Source organism: Gavia stellata, chromosome 7, assembly GCF_030936135.1.
Source record: "Gavia stellata isolate bGavSte3 chromosome 7, bGavSte3.hap2, whole genome shotgun sequence".
Classification (NCBI taxonomy): domain Eukaryota; kingdom Metazoa; phylum Chordata; class Aves; order Gaviiformes; family Gaviidae; genus Gavia; species Gavia stellata.
The window spans coordinates 4,958,711-4,977,705 of NC_082600.1; the positions used below are offsets into that span (position 1 = coordinate 4,958,711).

Sequence of the window (18,995 nt, forward strand, 5' to 3'; positions counted from 1 at the left end):
TCATTTTTGCACACCTGACCTTCCTAAATCAGCTTCTGTCCTGGTTTTGTCTCCCTGCCCCTATCAGGCTGCTCTGCCACTGTCACAGCCACAGATGTTGAAAATACAGCTGAACACCAGCACCATGTTAAGCTGTCTTCCCCTCACTCCCATCTCTTCGAGTGTCTTTCTCTTACAAGGGTTTGCAGCAGGCAGAAGGAACGGTATAGAAACGATTACTTTGCCTCTCTAAAACCATAGGACAGCTTTTGAACGTAGTTTATCCTCCCCAGAATGGCTGATCTGTATTTAGCATCAAATACTACAAGTATCAAGGCACACAGCTACACAACACTGTGTGGAACTGTGCTTCTAGGTAACAGGTCCATTAGTATTACTTTTGCTATCAAGCTTTATGCTAGCAACTTGCAAAAGATCAGGAGACTAGATTCAACACCTCCCTCAAGAATTGATAATAAAATACTTTCTAAAAGACTATTTGGAGCAAGGCACTCTTTTTGCTAGTGCTCTTTGAGCACAGCAGCAAATCTCTCAATACAGAGCTACCTAATGTTTTCAGAAAACAGATGCTGAGAAGGTACCACATTACTTAGCTTTGCTTGAATGCAAAAGCTGACAATCTGACATTTGTAGATTGATCCAAAGGCTTTGGTTTTTTGGATAAATTTGAGTCCTCCGATTTTTGCTCCCGATTATTTTTCGCTTCATCTTCATCAGCTGTTGGACGTTTTCGCTTTTTATCTTCTGTTAAATCATTAACCGCTCCTCCTTTTGCTTTCTCAGTCCACACCTTTGAAAAAAGTACATCATTAAACAGAAAACTACAAATTAGGCCACAAAACTCACCACTTTATTTTATACACCACCTTTCTCTGATTATAAGGAAGCACTGAAATAATTCCTGCTAAGAACTAACAAGGATCAAGTTAGAAACAATTTCCTCACATTCCTTTTTGTAACAGCATTCTCATTCAAAACTATACTTCATTTGAGCCTGTATATGAAATCGAAGCTCTTAACTGTCTTTCTGGACAAATAAGAAACCCAAAAGGCCTTAGAACAAATTTAAGCCCCAATGAATTAAGTCTGCTATCTCTCTTTTAACTCCTTCCCTTTTCTTTTGTTATTTCTTCATTGATTACGTTTCTCTCACATGCCCCACTTTGGAAAAGGTGCTTTCTGCTATTACTTATTATTCAGATAGTTTATATTTTCATAAAGTATATGTCATAGATCATGGCCCAATTCAAAACTGAAGTTGTTGAAGATGGAGAACAGTGGAATTTAAAGAAAAAGTTCCTAACTGAAAATAACCAAGGGATTCCGTGGGGGAAAAAAAAATCTCAGAAAAGACAGAATTAGAGAATGCTTGCTTACCATTCTTTCTTCTGACGACAGCATTCTAAATCGACTCATGCCTTCTTTTATTACTTCTGCTTCATTCAGATCAGGATTATCTGTCAAAATATTTGCTCTGTTCTCTTCTAGCCACATCTGGAATCCTGTCTTTGGTCTAAAACAAGCACACAAAATTTGTCCGTTTAACAAGGTTACAGGAAAACCACATCCCCCAAAACAACACCTAACTGGACTTCTTTGTTCTTGAAAGAAAAGAAGGTATATATATAGCCAGCAGTTTGCTTTCTCCTATTGCAGTATGCTTAAAGAACATGCTGACAAGGCAAGACTAAGTCACACATTTTTATTAAAACTGTGATATATATGGAGATCAACATTTCAGTTTTTGAATGACAAAGCATAATGGTTCTCTTCCTTTCTGACAGGGTCCCATCAACCTAAAAATAGAGCACATACATTAGCACATTTCAGCTAATCCTTTTCACAATTCTCCTTGCCACTTGTTTTAGAACATTTTCTGTAAAGGTTAATGAAAAGAATGCTAGTCCAAATGAATAATAATTACCTTCATCTTCCTCAGTTAAATGAAGTCTAAATGAAACATGATTATAATAATGCAAGTTTCATGAGGACTGGGACTGTTAGAAAATACATCTGCTCCAAAGGAACAAGACAGATTAGAGTCTTAGCTAGGAAGAGATGTGCTCCTTAGGTGATGTAAATTTTTTGTTGGTTTTCTTTTTTAAGAAACACGCTAAAATAAAGCTTTTACACTTTCACGTAAAGCCCTTAGCTTTTAGACCTCCTTTGAGATTTGCTGGAGATGTTTAAACTTTAAGTATTTCCTATACTTGGAACCGGCACAGCAGCATGGTTTCATTTATTGTTCAAAGGTCATTATCAGATGCATAAGTAGTATCAAGGCAAAAATCTTTGCTTAGAGCCCCAAAATTACATTTTGCATTCTTCACTTATTATTTACTCACACAGATATTTGTCTCAGGCTGATGCAAAACTTCTACTTTGAATAACACTGCCATGCACACTGGGAAAGATCTAATGAACAGAATGCTTTTCTCTGTTCTTTTGCTGTAATTGTAACGTGGCAAGTTGGAAAACCAGACGATGTGTTTTATACAGGTTTGTTTAATAATATGCATAGTATAAGTACCAGTTTACTAAATTTCTGAAGCGAGTTCACTTGTGAGCTAACACTTTAATCTTGACGTTATGCTACTTCGGCCAGTTCAACGTCTTCAGGAACAAAACAGTTTTTGGACTTGTTATTCTATCAAAATTGGAACATGGCATTGAGATGCGAGTGTCCACTCACCTTTTGTTTTCAGTGTTCTCTGGTGCAGTGGCTTTGACTTCATGGGATTCGTTTCCTGCTTTTTCTTCTCTTTCTTCCACTGTTTTTTCACTAGAGTTAGGTGTACGAGCCTGGAAGAAGGAGGCTGCCAAAGCCTATAAAAATTGAGGTTAAAAAAGAAAAAAAAAAGGTAAGAACACCTCACTCTCGGACAACACGTACCACGTGGCCTAACAAAACCCAAGCCTTTCCTAAAGACATAATGATCACTTGCATTAATATAGCATCTAATCCATCCAATTTCAGCACAGCAGATGTTTAGTTAACAGTATTTAAAATAAAAGCAAAAGATTCAGCGCAGAATGTAATTTCTACAACTGAAAATTTTTTTGCTGTTTTATGTGCTGGTTTGCTGGTTTTTGTGCTGTTTTATGTGTTTTACAGTTTCTGCAGTTTGCTTAAATGAACTTTGCCACCTAAGATGCTTTACTCAATCAACAGGGTCTCATACTTGATAAGAGCTGGTAAAATTCAATTTACTTTTCTTTGTTCACTGAAACAATGTAAAAACACTAGAAACATTACCTGCTTGGACTTGGGTTTGGGAATCAGAGGCTTTATAACTGGAGGGTTCTGCTTGTTTACGGCTCGACTGCTAGACAAAGAACTCTTCTTTGAATATTTACTCATAGTGTCTAGAACATTTGCTGAGGGAACCACTGGGTCCTTTTTGTTAGATGACACCTAGCAAAACAAATAAATAGATATTTTATTTATTTTCTGTCATATTCCCCTCCTCTGTCCCTCCAAGATATCTGTCACAGTTATATTGTAAACTTTAGATATAATAATCTGTTGTGATTTTCAGAACACCACAATCAAACCAGCTGCAAAATTCTTACCTTAAAGGGATTCATTCGTCCTTGGCTGCTTGATGCAACTACAACTATTTAATAGGAAAGAAAAAAGAACGTAAAAATGTGTGCGTGTGTGTACACACACACAGATATATAAATCTATGAAGCAATGTGCGTATTTTAGATGAGTAGATGAAACAACGTTAGCCTCACTTCCAAAGAACAAGACTAACACTCCTTTTGTGTGTTTCAGCCTCTGTTCATTGAAAATTGAAGAGGAGAACTAAATCAAAGACATCAACTATTCCACACCAAAGAAAAGAAATTCCCACCAGGCTTGAAAGTGGTTGGATAAAGGAGAAAGACACTTTAATAACCCCATACATGCTCAGCCACTATTAGTCATCAGAAATGCCACACAGGACCAACAGCTTAAAATACAAATCCACAGGAAGACCCAGTACTTCCTCCACTCCCAAATCCGTTTCCACTCCTATTATTCTTGCTAGATGGTTGGCAGGAGGGAAGACGCAAGAAGCAGCAAGAGGTCGCATTCTGCCCCTGCCTGCTCAGACTCACAGTCCTACGGCAAGGTTACTAACTCTGCCTCGTAAGTGCAACCAATAAATGTGCCTGTGATTAGTAGAACAAATCAATTGATCATTGTTCTCATTTTTCCCCTGTCCCAAAGAATGCCTTCACGACATAGCCAGGCAGACAACCGATTCAGCATTTGGCGCAGCTAAGGCAATCAGCATAGTGTTATGGAACAGGAATACGTAACCTCTTGAAAACATGAGAACAATAATCAGTGCAAGTTACCACTTGACAACGCTTATGCACTAAATTTTAGTAGTAATGGGAGAACAGAGGATAAAAACAGGAGCAGGCATTGTGAAGCATGACAAAGTTCTTAGCCTGGAGTAAATGCAGATTTACTCACCAGACTTCGGAGTCGTCACCTCTGCTGAAGTGACACCTTTGGAGAAAGGATTTGGCCCTTCAGAACAAAGAAAGAGGTACATATTTAAGTGCAATAAAATGTAATAGCATAACTCATTGAAAAACAAAACCCTAAACAGACAAGCAAGGTATAGTAAAGCAGTCTATATTTTAAAGCATGATTCTCATTTTCAAACTGTACATACACTTTTACAAAACCATCTGTTATCTTTACCTAGATTTAACTTAGAGTTGTACACTTATTCCCTAAACCTTAAACTTATTTCTTAAAGCATGCCCAGAAAACTACTTGTCTATCAATTCAACTCCTGCATGATTTGAGCTGAAATCAAAGTAACCGTTTCACAAGGTGACCCAGTCCATTAGAAATAGTATCAGACAACAGAAAAACTCCCCAAAGGTCCCTCAGTTACTAAGTACAACGTACAAGCAAGCTGCGACAGAGCAGATGACATACACTAAACTTGTTTCTCTGCAGCAACCGCAGGCACAGGCTGGAATATGCAACCGCTCGCTCAGATAGGCACTACCACTCATCTCCCACATGGAATTCCAGGTAACGGGAAACTCAGGAGTTACTGCATGCCACCCCGTTATTCCTGCTGCGTAGTTTGTCACATGTCAACAACCAAGTAAGACAGATCAGAAACTACCAGACCTATTCTAACTAGGTAGCAGAAAACCTAGTCCCTGCACCAGTTGCAGAGTTTCAAAACTCAGTGAAACAAATGGGATTATTTTCTGTTGACATAAATGGCTTGTAAATCAAACCACCTGTACCTCACCTGTGGTGCCCCTTGACAGGCGGTGTGCCTGTCTTTCCGAAATTTTGTGTCAAAAGAACAAAACAACAGACAGAAAACCCCGTTGTTTGCACAGTCCTATAGACTACTGAGTTATCCAAACTACAAATTATCTGGGAATTTTCTAGAATTCCTTATTAAATCTGTGAAAGACACGTCTAGATAACTTCCAGCCTATTCAGAGAATATCTTTTTCTTACTCTGTTTATGCACTTCTGGTGTTTCTTCTGCTTCCTCAGAGGCATCAGCTTCCTCAGCATCTTCCATTTCTTGGTCCTGCTGAACATTTCTGACCGGCAGCCGACTCCACTCCGTGGCAGAGTTGCTGTAACTAAATGGAAAGAATTCATCAGAAAGGAAGCACTCACCACATTCAGAAGAAAAGCTGGAACAAAGGAAGGCTAACTTACTTATCTAATTTAGGAAATAAGAACAATAACATTTGGCATTTATTTGCATTATACCTCTGATTAAACTGCAATGATTACTAAAAATAAAACAAAGATTCATTAACCACTTCAGTTCACCCCGGAACACCAACTGCAGCTGCCTGAAGTGGTACTCATGTAGTTTTAATGAAGACCACACACAGCTGGGAAACTGCCCAAAATTCACACTCAGTTGAAGGTACAGGCTCTGGCTTTCAAACAGCTCCGCACACAAGAGCAAGCACCTGAACAGAAACAGCAAACTTTTGCCACCTTCAGAGTGCATCACTACTGTTGCCAGAACGCTTTGCCACAAATATAAATGCAAACATAAAACACCTAATCTCCATTTAAACGCATATACCTCCAGTATCATAAATAATACCAGATTACTTTTCTGCACGCAGGAATAAATACGCAGGTGGTAACATGGATGCACATTTTCAGTCTGAAGCGAGTTTTAATGTTTAATCTGATTATGGTCTAAATTCCCAGTATAGTAGTATGTACATTTCTTGCATTTCCCTCCTAATCTTTGCTGATTACTAAAATCTGTGTATATATAAACAAAAGGTTCACTTCTTTCAACCAGAATGTCAATGTTAGATTAATCTGGCACTAAGAACAATACAGCGTTTGTAATGAACTTTAACCCTGAGTAGCTGAAGTCGCAGACATGGGATTACAGCTTCCACACATGACCCAGAAGAACAAGGTAGAGCATTTAGAAAGGAGTTTTAAATGTACAGTTTCACACAGAAGAATAAGGGGAAGGCTACAGATAAGTTCAAGGACTTATCGCTTCCTCTTGCTTAATTAAGTTCCAAACTTCATACATAGAACTGCTACAGGAAGACATTGCTTCTGACAAAACGTTACAACATTTTTTCTGCACTATCAAACTGGTGGTTAGCAACTATTTTCCTTACAGCTGTACCATCCAGAGTCCAAGCAAGAACACAGCTCTTCTGTACGGTCTATATTTTTAAATAAACACACACATCTTTTGCCTCATCGTGCTTTACAAAGCAGATGCAGGCAGGAGAGAAAAGGTAGATAGCACAGATACAGAGGAGGAAAAAATGTATAGCAAACCTGTAATATTTCCATAGTTTTGAAGAGCTGGGATTAGTCAGGAAGGAATAAGAGTAAACAGGATACAATGAGATGGGATATTGAAAGATGGGAGGGCTGGAGAACAATAGAAGGATTTTAAGATAGGTGTGGAACGAAGTGAGGTAGAAAGACTAAGGCAAAGTGAAAAAATAAATTGGAGTCAAATAACCAAACCAGCACAAGCTAGGGGAAGGGGAAAAAAGAAATTCAAATCAGAGCAACTTGGTATTGAGTCTGCTTTGCCCCTGAAGCTGTTGAACACAGACACACAGTAAGGAAGGAGTGGAGATACTTCCCTTTGTGTTAGTACCCTGGTACTAATGAGTCCTCACAAGATACCAACAAGAACATACCATCTTATATGTACAATTTATGAGTAGAGAGGCACAAACTGTTACTTCATAACAAATACATTGCAAACTATGGTCCAGAATAGCAAAAATGCATCAACTGGACCAAAATGTTAATAGATCAGTAAAAATGTTCCCAGGTTTTTAATCACAGAAATTTGTGTTACCCAGCATTCAAATGCTTTCGGAAATCCTCTTCCTCCTCTTCATCTTCTGGTGCTGTTGCCAACTCACTTGCTTTCTCTATAGCCATTTCACTAAGTCGCTGAGCTAAATTTAGTCTTCGAGAGCGAGAAGCATACTTGATAGCTAAATTCACAACGTTTTGTGTCATGAGGTCAGCAAGTTCTACACAACGGAATTCACGCTCCAGTTTACAAGAAAGCTGAAAGAAAAGAAGCCTTGAGAGTTACACACTTCACAGTTACGCAGCTCTCTCAAGACTCTAGGACCAGGATATTATGGTCTTGGTGGAGCAAATGAATAAAGACAAACCACCAACAATCATAAGCTGCACAGCAAAGAAAAAGCTCTTTTTCTTCTTCTTCTTCCTCCCACCCTTCATACTGATGAGCAATAACAATATTGACTGCAGTCCACCTCTTATCGTAGTCTGTGAACTAGCTGGATTGCCAGTCACTAGCCAGACTTCTAATAAGAGGAATCACATCAAAATTTACATCAAATGCCACTGACTCAAAATAAAGTCTCCGGGATTCTTTCTATTTTTTATTTATTTGTACTTACGGCAAACAGTTTCATTAAAAGTTCTTGCTGTTCTTTCACTGACTGATTTTTAGTATTTTCATCAAGATCATAGCCATTTTTTGATAAGTAATCCACATGGTTGTGAAATACAACAGAACGCCAGTACTGTTCCTGAAAAAGGGAGAAAGATGCATGCTGGAGGTTGGAGGGGAAAAAACAGCCCACAACTTAATGCCTAACAATTTACAATGTGTTTTATCAACTTATTCTTAAATGTTCCTTTCATCTCAGAAAGAGCGTGAGGGGTAGACAATTCTCTTTAAAAGCCAATGCCTACTGAGTTAAAAAATAGACCACACTAACAACCACCTGTATACAAACTGATCCAAACAGTCACCATATATGTTAAATTCCATTTATATTACAGGCTTTCAGCAGGACAAGACCTACATGTTCACCAGTTTGCTACCAGGACAGACAATTCTAGAACAAGTTGATTATTTTATCTTCCAACTTCTGTCCCACAGCAAACTGGAAGTATTCCAGAATAACTCAGTGACTGTAGGAGTAATCACCATCTGTGAGACAGGTAAACAGAAAATATAACTCTTGTTGTTCAGGGAAATACTAGTATGGCTATTAGACCAGGCTAGCTCTGTTACAAAATAATTACAAACTTCTTCAAAACCAGGATGTTTTCATCAGATTGGAATAATCTGCTGCTTTACCTACACAGAAGTACATATTCCCTCAAGCGAAATTAACAGTTCCTGGCATTTCCCTTCTATTATTTTGGGAGCGGGGTGTGGAAGACAGACCCCAACATATAAAGAACAAAGAGACTTCAACCAAATGAAGGAGAATTCATTAAAAATGGCAAAGTGTTAATTATTGAAACTTTTTATCTACACTTCTATCAAAGAGAACAAATTTCAGACAGTATTAAACTGTCTCTAAGGCTGAGCTTAGTATTTTATGTTAATTTCTATTTTGTGCACTACAGCTGAACCCCACAAGATTGAAATATTTAAACCTATAAAAAAAGGAAAAATAAATAAAAATATTCTTATAGAATTTCTCTGCAGGTGCATCGTGCTTCATCCAGCCTCTACCTTAAGAAAATAAGTCAAGCCTGAAGGCCTACGTTTTCAGAGTGATTATATGAGTTGGACCACTTAGTACATCTTTCAAAAAAACATCTGCCAGAAATTTTGTTATGCCTAAAATATTAAAAAACAAGCACCTTCAAGAGGGTCTTGGTTTGGATCCCAAAATGTGGTGCTTCCTAGAACATTCATCACTACCCACTAAAAATGAAAAAAGAGAGGGATAGAAAGACTTCATTGGTCAGAAATAGATTATGTGTAAATATAACCTTGCATCAGCTCTAACAGCTTTATTTTGTATCCTTCTAGAAACAGGTGTGAACCAAACCAAACTGGAAGAGCTATACAAAACACTGAACCCAAATAACCTCCTCAGCCACACGTCTTACTCAGAGTTTGTACTACCCTCTTTCATAGTAGAGATGATTAATAGGAATCTTGTATAATCCGTACTACGGGGACATCTGAGACTATCAGCTGGGGACTCAACACCATTCCATACCTCCATCTGTCCCTTTTCTGTTGTAACTTGACAGTAAGGAAGCTTAAAAGATAATATTGCTACAGCAGGCCGTGGTAGCGTAGGAGGGAATCGGGCTCCTTTACAAGGAATACACCTGTGCAAGGGAAACAAAAAACACATACAATCCTCATCACCTATAGTCACCAGTTGTTCTGCATCTAAATCATGTCTCCTAAGAAGCAAGATACTTTAAGAGGATTTGTTCTTTAAAAAGTAGTAATTAAATTACTGACTTAAATATAGCAATATGTAAGGTTGCATTATAAAGGGTTATTTTTACCTTGCAACCAATAAAAGATTTTTAAAACCAGCAAAGCACATGCTGCTCTTGTTCACACCAGAAGCTTCAAATGTGGCACATAACAGACACAGATCTCTATCTCACACAATACACGACTTAACAGCTATTACAAAATGTAAATGCAATTTATTAAAATCAAACTACTGAACAACTGAAGGCCACTGGAACAAGAGCAGACACGTCTACCATATATTTTGATGAGGGATTTTGGACTTCATGAGGAGAGTGCTGTGTTCAGACACACATGGGGGGGGAAGAAAAAATAGAGGGGTGAAACAGATAAGCATATAGGAAAAGCCTAGGCTTATTGCTTCATTGTATTTAAACTAGTACTTTCTGGTAACAATCACTTAAGCAAAACATTGTTTGGGGAAGAGCTGTATTTCCAGCAGCACCAATGCAGCATTGACAAAAATGTCTGGTTTTATAAGCTACTGTTTCAGACCCTAGGGGAAAAAAAAAAGAACAGGAAGCATTAGTGTTCTGGCTATCTGTGTTAATTAAGGCATATGGTGTTTCTACAACAACCCCCCCTTATCTTTAATATGCCTGTGGCTTTGAATAAAATGTTCTTTGCAACTCAGAGAGCAGCACTCTCTTTCTTGGAGTAAAGGAAAAAAACTCATGATGACAGACCCACAGTTGACCATCCCATCAATGTGGTGTGTCCTGTACATTTCTGGCGAATTTTCTTGAGGCCAACATTAAGTAATGATTTGGAGGAAGAAACAGACAGTGAATTGACATTTACCAGTGATAGCAAATTATTTCCCTTATTACAAAAACCAGAGGATTACAAAGAATGTCACATAAATTGAAATAAAATGCAGCCTCTCACCAACCTCTGCAATTGTGCATGACTAACCAAATAAAAGAGCCTAAATTTCAGTAAAATATGTGATCTGATGGATTCTGCCTCAGTAGGAAAGGGACGCAAATCACTGAATAAAGAGGACTACAAACAAAGCTTAGCAACTAAAGGTCTAGGATGCTTGCTACAAAAAACAGAAACAAAGTTATTTATAAAATGTGATAGTGGTGATATCTAAAGTAATGGCTAACTCTCACCTAAATATTTATTTGAGCAATTTTATAAAATTATTCTTCATGGCCACAGTTTAAATATTAATATAGTAATAGACAGTTCTGAGTCATCTATGCCTAACAATGTAATTAGTTACAGGATTGGATTCTTCTCAAAGGGACAAAAAGGGGAAAACACAGCTAAGAAAAAAAAAGTTAAAAAAAAAACCAAACCCAAACCCCCCAAAACCACGAACAGCAGAAGCAGAATCCTAACAACAGCCATGACTTTTTAGTAGCTTTCTCTAGCAAAAAGCAGTCTTACGAATGTATCTGCAGCAGAGATGTGTGATTTCATAATAACGTGCACACGTCTGTTAGCCAAGGCAAAAAGCCACGATTAGTTACAAATTATAAAACTGTAATGAGTTTATTCAAAACCAATTTAGTAATGAAACATCCATGCAGAATTACATTTATGAATTAGATCATTTACTGTGCATATTTACTAGCCACCTGTTCTAGTAGAAGTTGTTTCCAGTTTCTCTTAGCAAGGAGTGCTCAGTAAATTAAAACCAAAAAAACCAAAGCACTTCCTTGTGAAATATCTGACCTGAGCTGCTGGGGATTTTCATGGATGCCAACGACCCAGTAATGATCAGATTTTCCTTTGCAATGCTCTCTTGTGTTACACACTGGAATCCAAGTATTCCCAAGTCCTCGGTTCAACATCCGCACAATTCCCTCAGAATCCACGTAACAAGGGGTACCTGTTTGTTACAAATGAAAACAATTATTCTGACAGGCAACTAATTACAACACGAGTCAGTTTAAACTGGTGGATACTGCTGGGAAACGATGGTTTACATATCTCAAACGGGACATCCTCTCACCCAAACAGTACAACCTAGCTGGGAAAAAAATAGTTTCCTTAGAAAGATGCGCCACCTTCTGACAGTCAACACTACTGCTAGTCAACTGACTCAAGTTCAAATTTAAAACATTTCATGAAGATATCAAATTCATAATACTTGGGTAGATTCCCAAAGAAAATTAGCTATTTTGCAACTAATTTTTCTAGTTATCATAAAAACTCCTCAAAAGCTACCATCTTTTGGGGGGGGCTTTTGCCAAGATAGTTGAACATGCCTATTATGGTGTACTAATGCAGTTTATTTCTTTTTGCTGAGCAGGGCAATCAATCGGGAAAACAAGTTCCAATAACATTCAAGTGTATTCTATTCATAGTGGAAACATTAAAGATTTCTGATAAATATATTGAAAGAACAGAAAACCAGAATTTTGTTTAGCATTGAGGATAGTGAAAAAAAAGTCCAAGTCCCAAGATCACCATTACTAAAAGGGCATTAATTAGCCAAACTCTCCTCCAAAATTCCCCCAATAGTGTTGAAATCTCTCGTAGTCACTCATGCAGGTATTTCATACCTTCTGCGGAGAATCCAACCCATATCAAATAGGATTTCTTTGTAAGAGAAAGAGGGTCTCCGTGCAAAATTTGTTTTTTCTTTTTTCCTAGTTCCATCAGCTGTACTCCAAGGCATTGGTCCCCATCAAACCCAGTACCTAGGAAGAAGTTGTTCAATGACTATGTTAGAAAACAAAAGAATTGTCTTGTCTCTTGGCTAAATTTAAGTTTTGAATCAAAAACTAATTCTAATGCAGGGTTGTCCATGAATACCACAGGCGACTATTTGTCATATTGGACATACAAAGCATGCATAACAACTACTTCCTTAATTTCCTATAGTAATTCATTCTGATGTATCTGAAACCCAAGTTTAATCTATTAATGTCACTGTCATAAAAATTCTCCCCTTCCCCACAGGTTAATCTAGGCATCCCGATAGAAAATGTAGGCTTTGTCAGATGTCAAAGATCCGTGGGTTGTGACAGTAAAAGCATCATCAAGGAGAGAAGAATAAAATAAATAAAATACTTCTGGTGATCACGTACAAATTAACCAGTGTTTGAAGCCAGTAACAGATGAGGATTGAAAACATAACCCCACTTCAAAAAAGACAGAAGGGAGAAAACTACCTCTGTGATAAATTATCATCAGCTGCTCTCCATGTCCTGCCATAGACACCACTGGACCTGGGAGACTGAAGATCTCTTTCTGAACTCCTCCAACTGTAAACACACGAACTAGCAAGGCACTAGTGGCACAAGCAGCCCAGCCTTGACCTAGACAGATAGCCTCAACGTCTTCATCCTTTGGCATATCTACTGTCCACTCCTTGTTTGCATCCCATGAGCTAAAATGAATGCAGTGGAGCTTGCTAAAGCAGAGACAAAGAACAATAGTTAAGTGTCTCAACATGAAGAAAAATACAGTATCTGAAAATGCAGCAGTATATTACATTTTTGTGAGAGACCTGGCATCTGTGAGTCATAGAAAGGAACTACAAATTACAAGTGGTCATTTGCAAAGGTGTTATTATTCAAAAACTGAAGAGCCAGCTCTATCTCCAGCACTGTGGATTTAGACCCTCTGAAGTGTGAAGCAGAGACAGTTTAGAGGTCTTAGGGGAAATTTTTTTTGTATGGAAACAGGTAAGTGTCCTGCTTAATTAACATTCATAAGAACTGAAGGTGCTCAGTACCCCTGAATATCAGCCCTCATTACAAGTCTGTCATATTATGCTATCTTTCAAACGGAAAAAAATAAAATAGGAACTTCAGTTCTGCTATCTTAATACATGAAAACTGCCCGTGACCAATTCCCAGACACCCCAGCTGTTGATAGATTACCCACTTCCATTGAGAAAAAAACAATTGAAATTTTCAGTCAACCAATACATACTAATAATACTTTTAAAGGTAAAGGGTCCTTTTCAACTTAACACAATGCACTGTGTGGGTAAATAAAGTTCTTCCTTCAAGACATTTCCACAGAAGCCAGCAATAAAATATTGTTGCTATTGTTCTTAAATGCAAGAACAGAGTCTAGCTAGCCCAGCAGTTGCTTAAATCTTTCTATGGTTTTCATAAACTTGTGTTCTTCACACTTATAATTCTTTGGGTATCTCCAAACATGTCTCCTTAGCAACAGCATGAAAAGAAATAGCATAGCCCTTATGATTTAATCTCTGATCTGAGCAGACTGAAAAACTATTGTTCCTGTTTACAATTTCCTTTGAGCTAGCAATGCATGAAGTTTCCAGTATATATATTTGAAAAAGGGATTAAAAAAAATCCTCAGGAAACAAAATACATGTTTCAATATTCTTGAATTCTTCAAGTGGGTAGGTGTGAAAATCCTCCTTGAAAGTAGTGCCATAAATAAAAAGCACGATCAAAAGCCAAAAATCTCAAAACGTGATAGAAGCCGAAATTAAAAGCCGAAATATTTGAAACAAGATAAGTGTAATTCCATACTACAGGTTTTGCAGAGCAAGGCCATGACTTACCTTGCAAGTTCCTCTGTACTCTCGCAGGCTAGTAAAATAGCTTCAGTAGAGAGGTCAGCCATGGTGTGATTCAGAGAGTTTGGCAGGTGTGTTGCATGATGTATGGAGGTATCATGAAATTCTATATCTATAGCGTTGTCTTGCTCATCATTGTAACAGCGAATGATACCAACAGAATTCCATACCTGTTAAAAAGAAAGCCCCCCACAAAAAACCCCCAAAAACAACAAATCAAGCATACTGCCCTAAAACAGCAGTAGGTGGGAGGCTGGAGGAAGACTGAAGACTTGTGTAGTCAGGATTTATAGTTCCTAAAACAGCTGAATTAGGCAAAAACTAGTTTCATCCTCATTGCTGAGCCATCTTTCTCCTTACAAAATTAAGTGTGAAGAACTTGCATTTAGAAAGAAATAGTGGGTGATTAATGTACAAGTCTTAGCAGCACAAAAATATCCACAAGTTCTGGCTAAAAAAGAACTTTAAAAAAAGATTTGCTAGAATTCAGTAGCAGAGGTACAAACTGTATAGCTTGCTTTGTCTTAAAGCCAAGCATTTATTTCTACATCAAAAGCAATGTAAAGCATAACATTATGCAGTCTTTGCATTAACACAAAGCTACTTTCCACTATTTAGCTTCAGACTGTGAAGTATTAAAAAAAAAAAAAAAAAAATCAAAAATCTTGGAAAAGATTAGATTAAGACACAGCAAGAACCAGACAATATTCAATATTAACAAAGCAACTAGATCTATATAACCACACAGCAGTGAGATTTACCATGAAACGATGCATGAGATGTGCAGGAGTGGAGCCAGACTGGAAGGGCTTTTGCTTGGGGGTTGGCATTGGCCCATCATAGAAAGGCTGTTGTGTAGATGATGGTGGTAAAGCTGGAAAGCCACCAGTCTGATCATCATCGTCATCTTCCTTTTCAAGAAGATTGGAATTAGCTTTTATCATCCCAATATCTAGAAATTTAAAAAAAAAATTTACATCTTACACATATTATTATGACAGAATATAGGCAAAAAATTTAAAACAGTCAAGATTGCTCTGGAAAAATAAGGCAGAATATATCTGAGTAGAGGTTGCTAAGAGATTGTCCCAATAACAGCACTAAAGAGCTCTGGAAAATGAGTTCTTTCTGTACCTAGTGAGTTCTCATCATCATCAATTATTGCCCGTCTCAGATGGCCTGAAGTTGGCATAAGGTCATCATCATCACCATCATCTTCATTAGCTCCAGCCTTTGGGGAAGACTGTGGTTCAATCATATCTCCATTTACATAGTCGTCGTCTTCTCCATCAAAGAGATCATTGTAGTCTTTTGTCACTGTACTGGCAACCTAAAACCAAGTTAACAATTATCATAAAACTTCTTTTGGACATGAAATTCGAAGAATAAATTAACACAGAAGAAGGAACTTTCAACACGCAATACAGAACGTTCAACATAATTTGGTAACCTAAATAATCATGTTAATTTAAGAAATAACTGGTACTGATCACCTTGTCATTTGGTTTCTTTGCATCACCAATATTTTCCAACAAGCCCAGATTTCCTTCAGTATCTGTATAAGCGATTTGCCTATATTTGGGGTGCCATGCCAGTCCACAAATTGAGTAATTTTTCTCATGCTTCATCCTAAAAAGAACATAAAAATAATGGATTTTTAGTAAGCTTCTCAGGGCAGAAACATCCACATGAGTTATTGTAAAAAGTGGTAATATTTACTAGTATTAGAAAGTGATGTTATACATAATAAAATATTTAATAGGTTACCTTTTAGCATATATAGCTACTCTTAAAAAAAAATACAGCAGGTCTTCCTTTTCTATGGAGGAAATAATTTAAGCTTTAAACATCAAACAGAATCATATTCTTAAAACAACAGCTTCCTGATACATGTAGAAAAGACAAAGTAATTCCCCAGCAGTCATACATTCCAGAACCATCCAGTTATAAAAAGAACAATCAGTTGTTTCTCTTGTAGCAAACTGATGAGTTAATCCTCTATCTTTTCCACCATTTATTCTCACAAAAAATCCTCCCGTTAATTATTTCCATAATCTGTCTTTAATTCTTAACATAGGCGTTACAGTAACAATCATGTTTCTTACCCAAAATATTCAGACAGAAAAATCATCCCTTCTCTTCTTCTCTACCTCACTTAATCATACTTTTTTTTTTTTTTTTAAAAAAGAGATGCTTTAACTGACAAAGATAAAGTGCAATTTGTCAGTTTGTCCTTTTTTGCCTGCAGGTGAGGATGGCTGACTGATGTATCTGTATTTCCCTCTCCCTTTAGAAAATACATCTTACTGCCAATGATCTTGGAGTTTGGGATGTGAGGAAAATTTGTTTCCATCAAAACTATCCTTTAATCAACTATTAGATTACAAAGTAATAAAATTCATTCGCATGCAGAAAACTAAACTATGGAATTTGAACAAAATCCACACTCATGTCCCTTCTCTATTCTATTTCTAAGAATGTAATGTTTCCAGAGCCTTCTAGCTACGCAGAACGGAAAACAGTGTATCACATGAATCAGAACATACTTCTGTGCATACTGGACGTGGTGGGGGAAGGCAAAACAATGCCACATTTCTACCTACCACCAAGAGTTATACTCTTGTGGAAGCTGCTTCCTTGTAGAACACAGAAATGATACGGCAGCCCTTGAATTCCCGTCAGTGTATTAGCGCACCTCAATCGGGCTGCACGAGAGAAGAGCCCTCCTCTTGGCCCCTTTGCTCAAGTCTAGCCTGAGCAGTGGCCCTGCCTCCCAGCACCACCCAGATCTGACCCAGCTCTTTTGACCCGTGTTTTGACCCGTGTGTTTTGATCCCCTCTCTGTGGATGTGCTCCCAGCCCCGCCACCAGCTGGGAGACCATCTATGAGGCCAGCTAAATGGTATTCTTCAACCTGAGCCTTCATATGCTGTCTCCTGGTGTGCTTGCTTTCAGTGGAATATCAGCAGAAAACTTACAGATTTGCCCTGGAAATCTTATTAAGGCTTTTCAAGAGTTCTACATTTGCACAAATAAGTTTTACAGAAAAGATGACAAAATTCTACTTCAAGAAAAAACATGTACTTAGGAATTTATGGAACAACACTGAATACCTCTCTATGCACTCCTGCGTTTCCATATTCCACACCACTATACATCCACCCACACTTCCAGCTGCCAGATACTGCCCACAAGGAGACCAGGCCACAACATTCAAGGGCTAAGGAAAAAATGAAAAATAGAAAAAAAAAAAAATTAGCAATGCACACACAGAATTCATATTCTGGAGCTTAAAACAGACAGATATTCTGGAATAAAGAAATAATAATAATGATCTTTAGCAAATGACATCCAGCCTCCTGTACTAGAGCTGGCTTTAGGTAGTTCCCTACAATAACCATTCTTTAAAGATAGTACACTTTTTTTTTCCCAAGAATATCCATCTTCTGTCATTAAACACTGCCATGAGGTCAAACAAAAGCTGACTGTAGATATGTAGACAGAAGTACAGTATATTTTGCAAATTCAGCGCTAACCATAGCTTGCTTTATTTTGAACTTAATATGTTCTATCAATTAAAATCCAACCCTGTGTGTTCTGTATCTTAGTAACACTAGGAAAGTGGTCCTTTTTCACCCAAAGGTTTCCAAGTACATCATGATGTCGAAAAGAAAGAAGATGGCACAGTTAGGACTACTATGTAGCTAAATTTCAGCTTGGTAAAACATTAATTATTAATATTAATAAACATGAACAATTGATATCTCTGTTCTGTACAGAAATAATACTCTTGACATTTTCCCTAAAACGCTATGTATTTAGAGCAATTTGTGAAAACAGATGTTCTTGAGCTGCAGTTGGTGACTCACCGATAGACCTTAGAGATCTAGTAGGTTACTATAAATGAAAGAGGGGAACCAGGGCAAGATAAAGACATGTTTGACACTCATCTAGTATCTCTTGTCTTGTTTTCCAACATAAAGTAACAGGATCAGAAATGAAATGGAAAAAATGTGAGCAATCGTTACCAAGGCAGGCAGAGGCACGGGGAAGAGATACTGTCCAGAAGATAATTTCTAGCAGAATGACATTTAAATTATGGAAGATTTAGCAAGCACCTGTGTGATGAATGTATCTGATAGATCGAATTGACTCTCCCAGGTTTCTCTTCTGTATAGTTTAACAACTTTATCTACAGGAATTGCCAGCAACTGTTCAAAGGAAACAATAATCAGACAATTTAGAACAAGTTACCTTTCAAACAGAACATTCAAACAGCATCGCTCCTTCATTCAGAAGTATTACAGTTGTGACTGCCTCAGTATTTAACAGTTCTCTAGCAACCTAGCAATGCCAAGTGAGAAAGTAAAGAAAGCTGAAGTAACTTGAATTACAAGGTTCTTTAAAGCTCTCCACATGCAACATAGCAAAGCATGCCCTTTTTTATTTTAATCTTCTGGCAGAAAACTGATGATAATGACGGCTGCACCATAAGGTTAGAAGTTGTTATTTATGAAACAGCTAACACACACATATAAATAGTTTTCAGTGCTCTGAGCACAAGGCTTCCGTTCTCCTTTTTCCTCCCTCCCCAAACCTCTTTTGATCGGGTTACAATTTCTCAATAAATCTATTTGAATATCTGATTCCTGAAATAGCTCATTTCATCTTTCACAAAACTACATAAATGTTACTGCCAG

At 37.6% G+C, this 18,995-nt stretch overlaps 1 protein-coding gene across 1 annotated transcript in view; it reads right to left on the reverse strand.

The window, feature by feature from the left end:
• Window positions 1–423: 423 nt before the first annotated feature.
• Window positions 424–18,995, reverse strand: part of WDHD1 (WD repeat and HMG-box DNA binding protein 1) — a 29,812-nt gene continuing 11,240 nt past the window's right edge. Inside the window, exons 8-26 of the mRNA XM_059819575.1 lie at window positions 18,414–18,506; window positions 17,409–17,515; window positions 15,789–15,924; window positions 15,430–15,625; window positions 15,057–15,247; window positions 14,281–14,465; window positions 12,908–13,149; window positions 12,296–12,433; window positions 11,463–11,619; window positions 9,505–9,619; window positions 7,936–8,067; window positions 7,356–7,573; window positions 5,495–5,625; window positions 4,472–4,528; window positions 3,574–3,617; window positions 3,257–3,415; window positions 2,693–2,826; window positions 1,378–1,513; window positions 424–790 (exon numbers count right to left, since the gene is read on the reverse strand). Coding sequence (XP_059675558.1) covers window positions 590–790; window positions 1,378–1,513; window positions 2,693–2,826; window positions 3,257–3,415; window positions 3,574–3,617; window positions 4,472–4,528; window positions 5,495–5,625; window positions 7,356–7,573; window positions 7,936–8,067; window positions 9,505–9,619; window positions 11,463–11,619; window positions 12,296–12,433; window positions 12,908–13,149; window positions 14,281–14,465; window positions 15,057–15,247; window positions 15,430–15,625; window positions 15,789–15,924; window positions 17,409–17,515; window positions 18,414–18,506 — 2,772 coding nt within the window. The 3' untranslated portion in view covers window positions 424–589. The remainder of the gene's footprint in view (window positions 791–1,377; window positions 1,514–2,692; window positions 2,827–3,256; window positions 3,416–3,573; window positions 3,618–4,471; window positions 4,529–5,494; window positions 5,626–7,355; window positions 7,574–7,935; window positions 8,068–9,504; window positions 9,620–11,462; window positions 11,620–12,295; window positions 12,434–12,907; window positions 13,150–14,280; window positions 14,466–15,056; window positions 15,248–15,429; window positions 15,626–15,788; window positions 15,925–17,408; window positions 17,516–18,413; window positions 18,507–18,995) is intronic.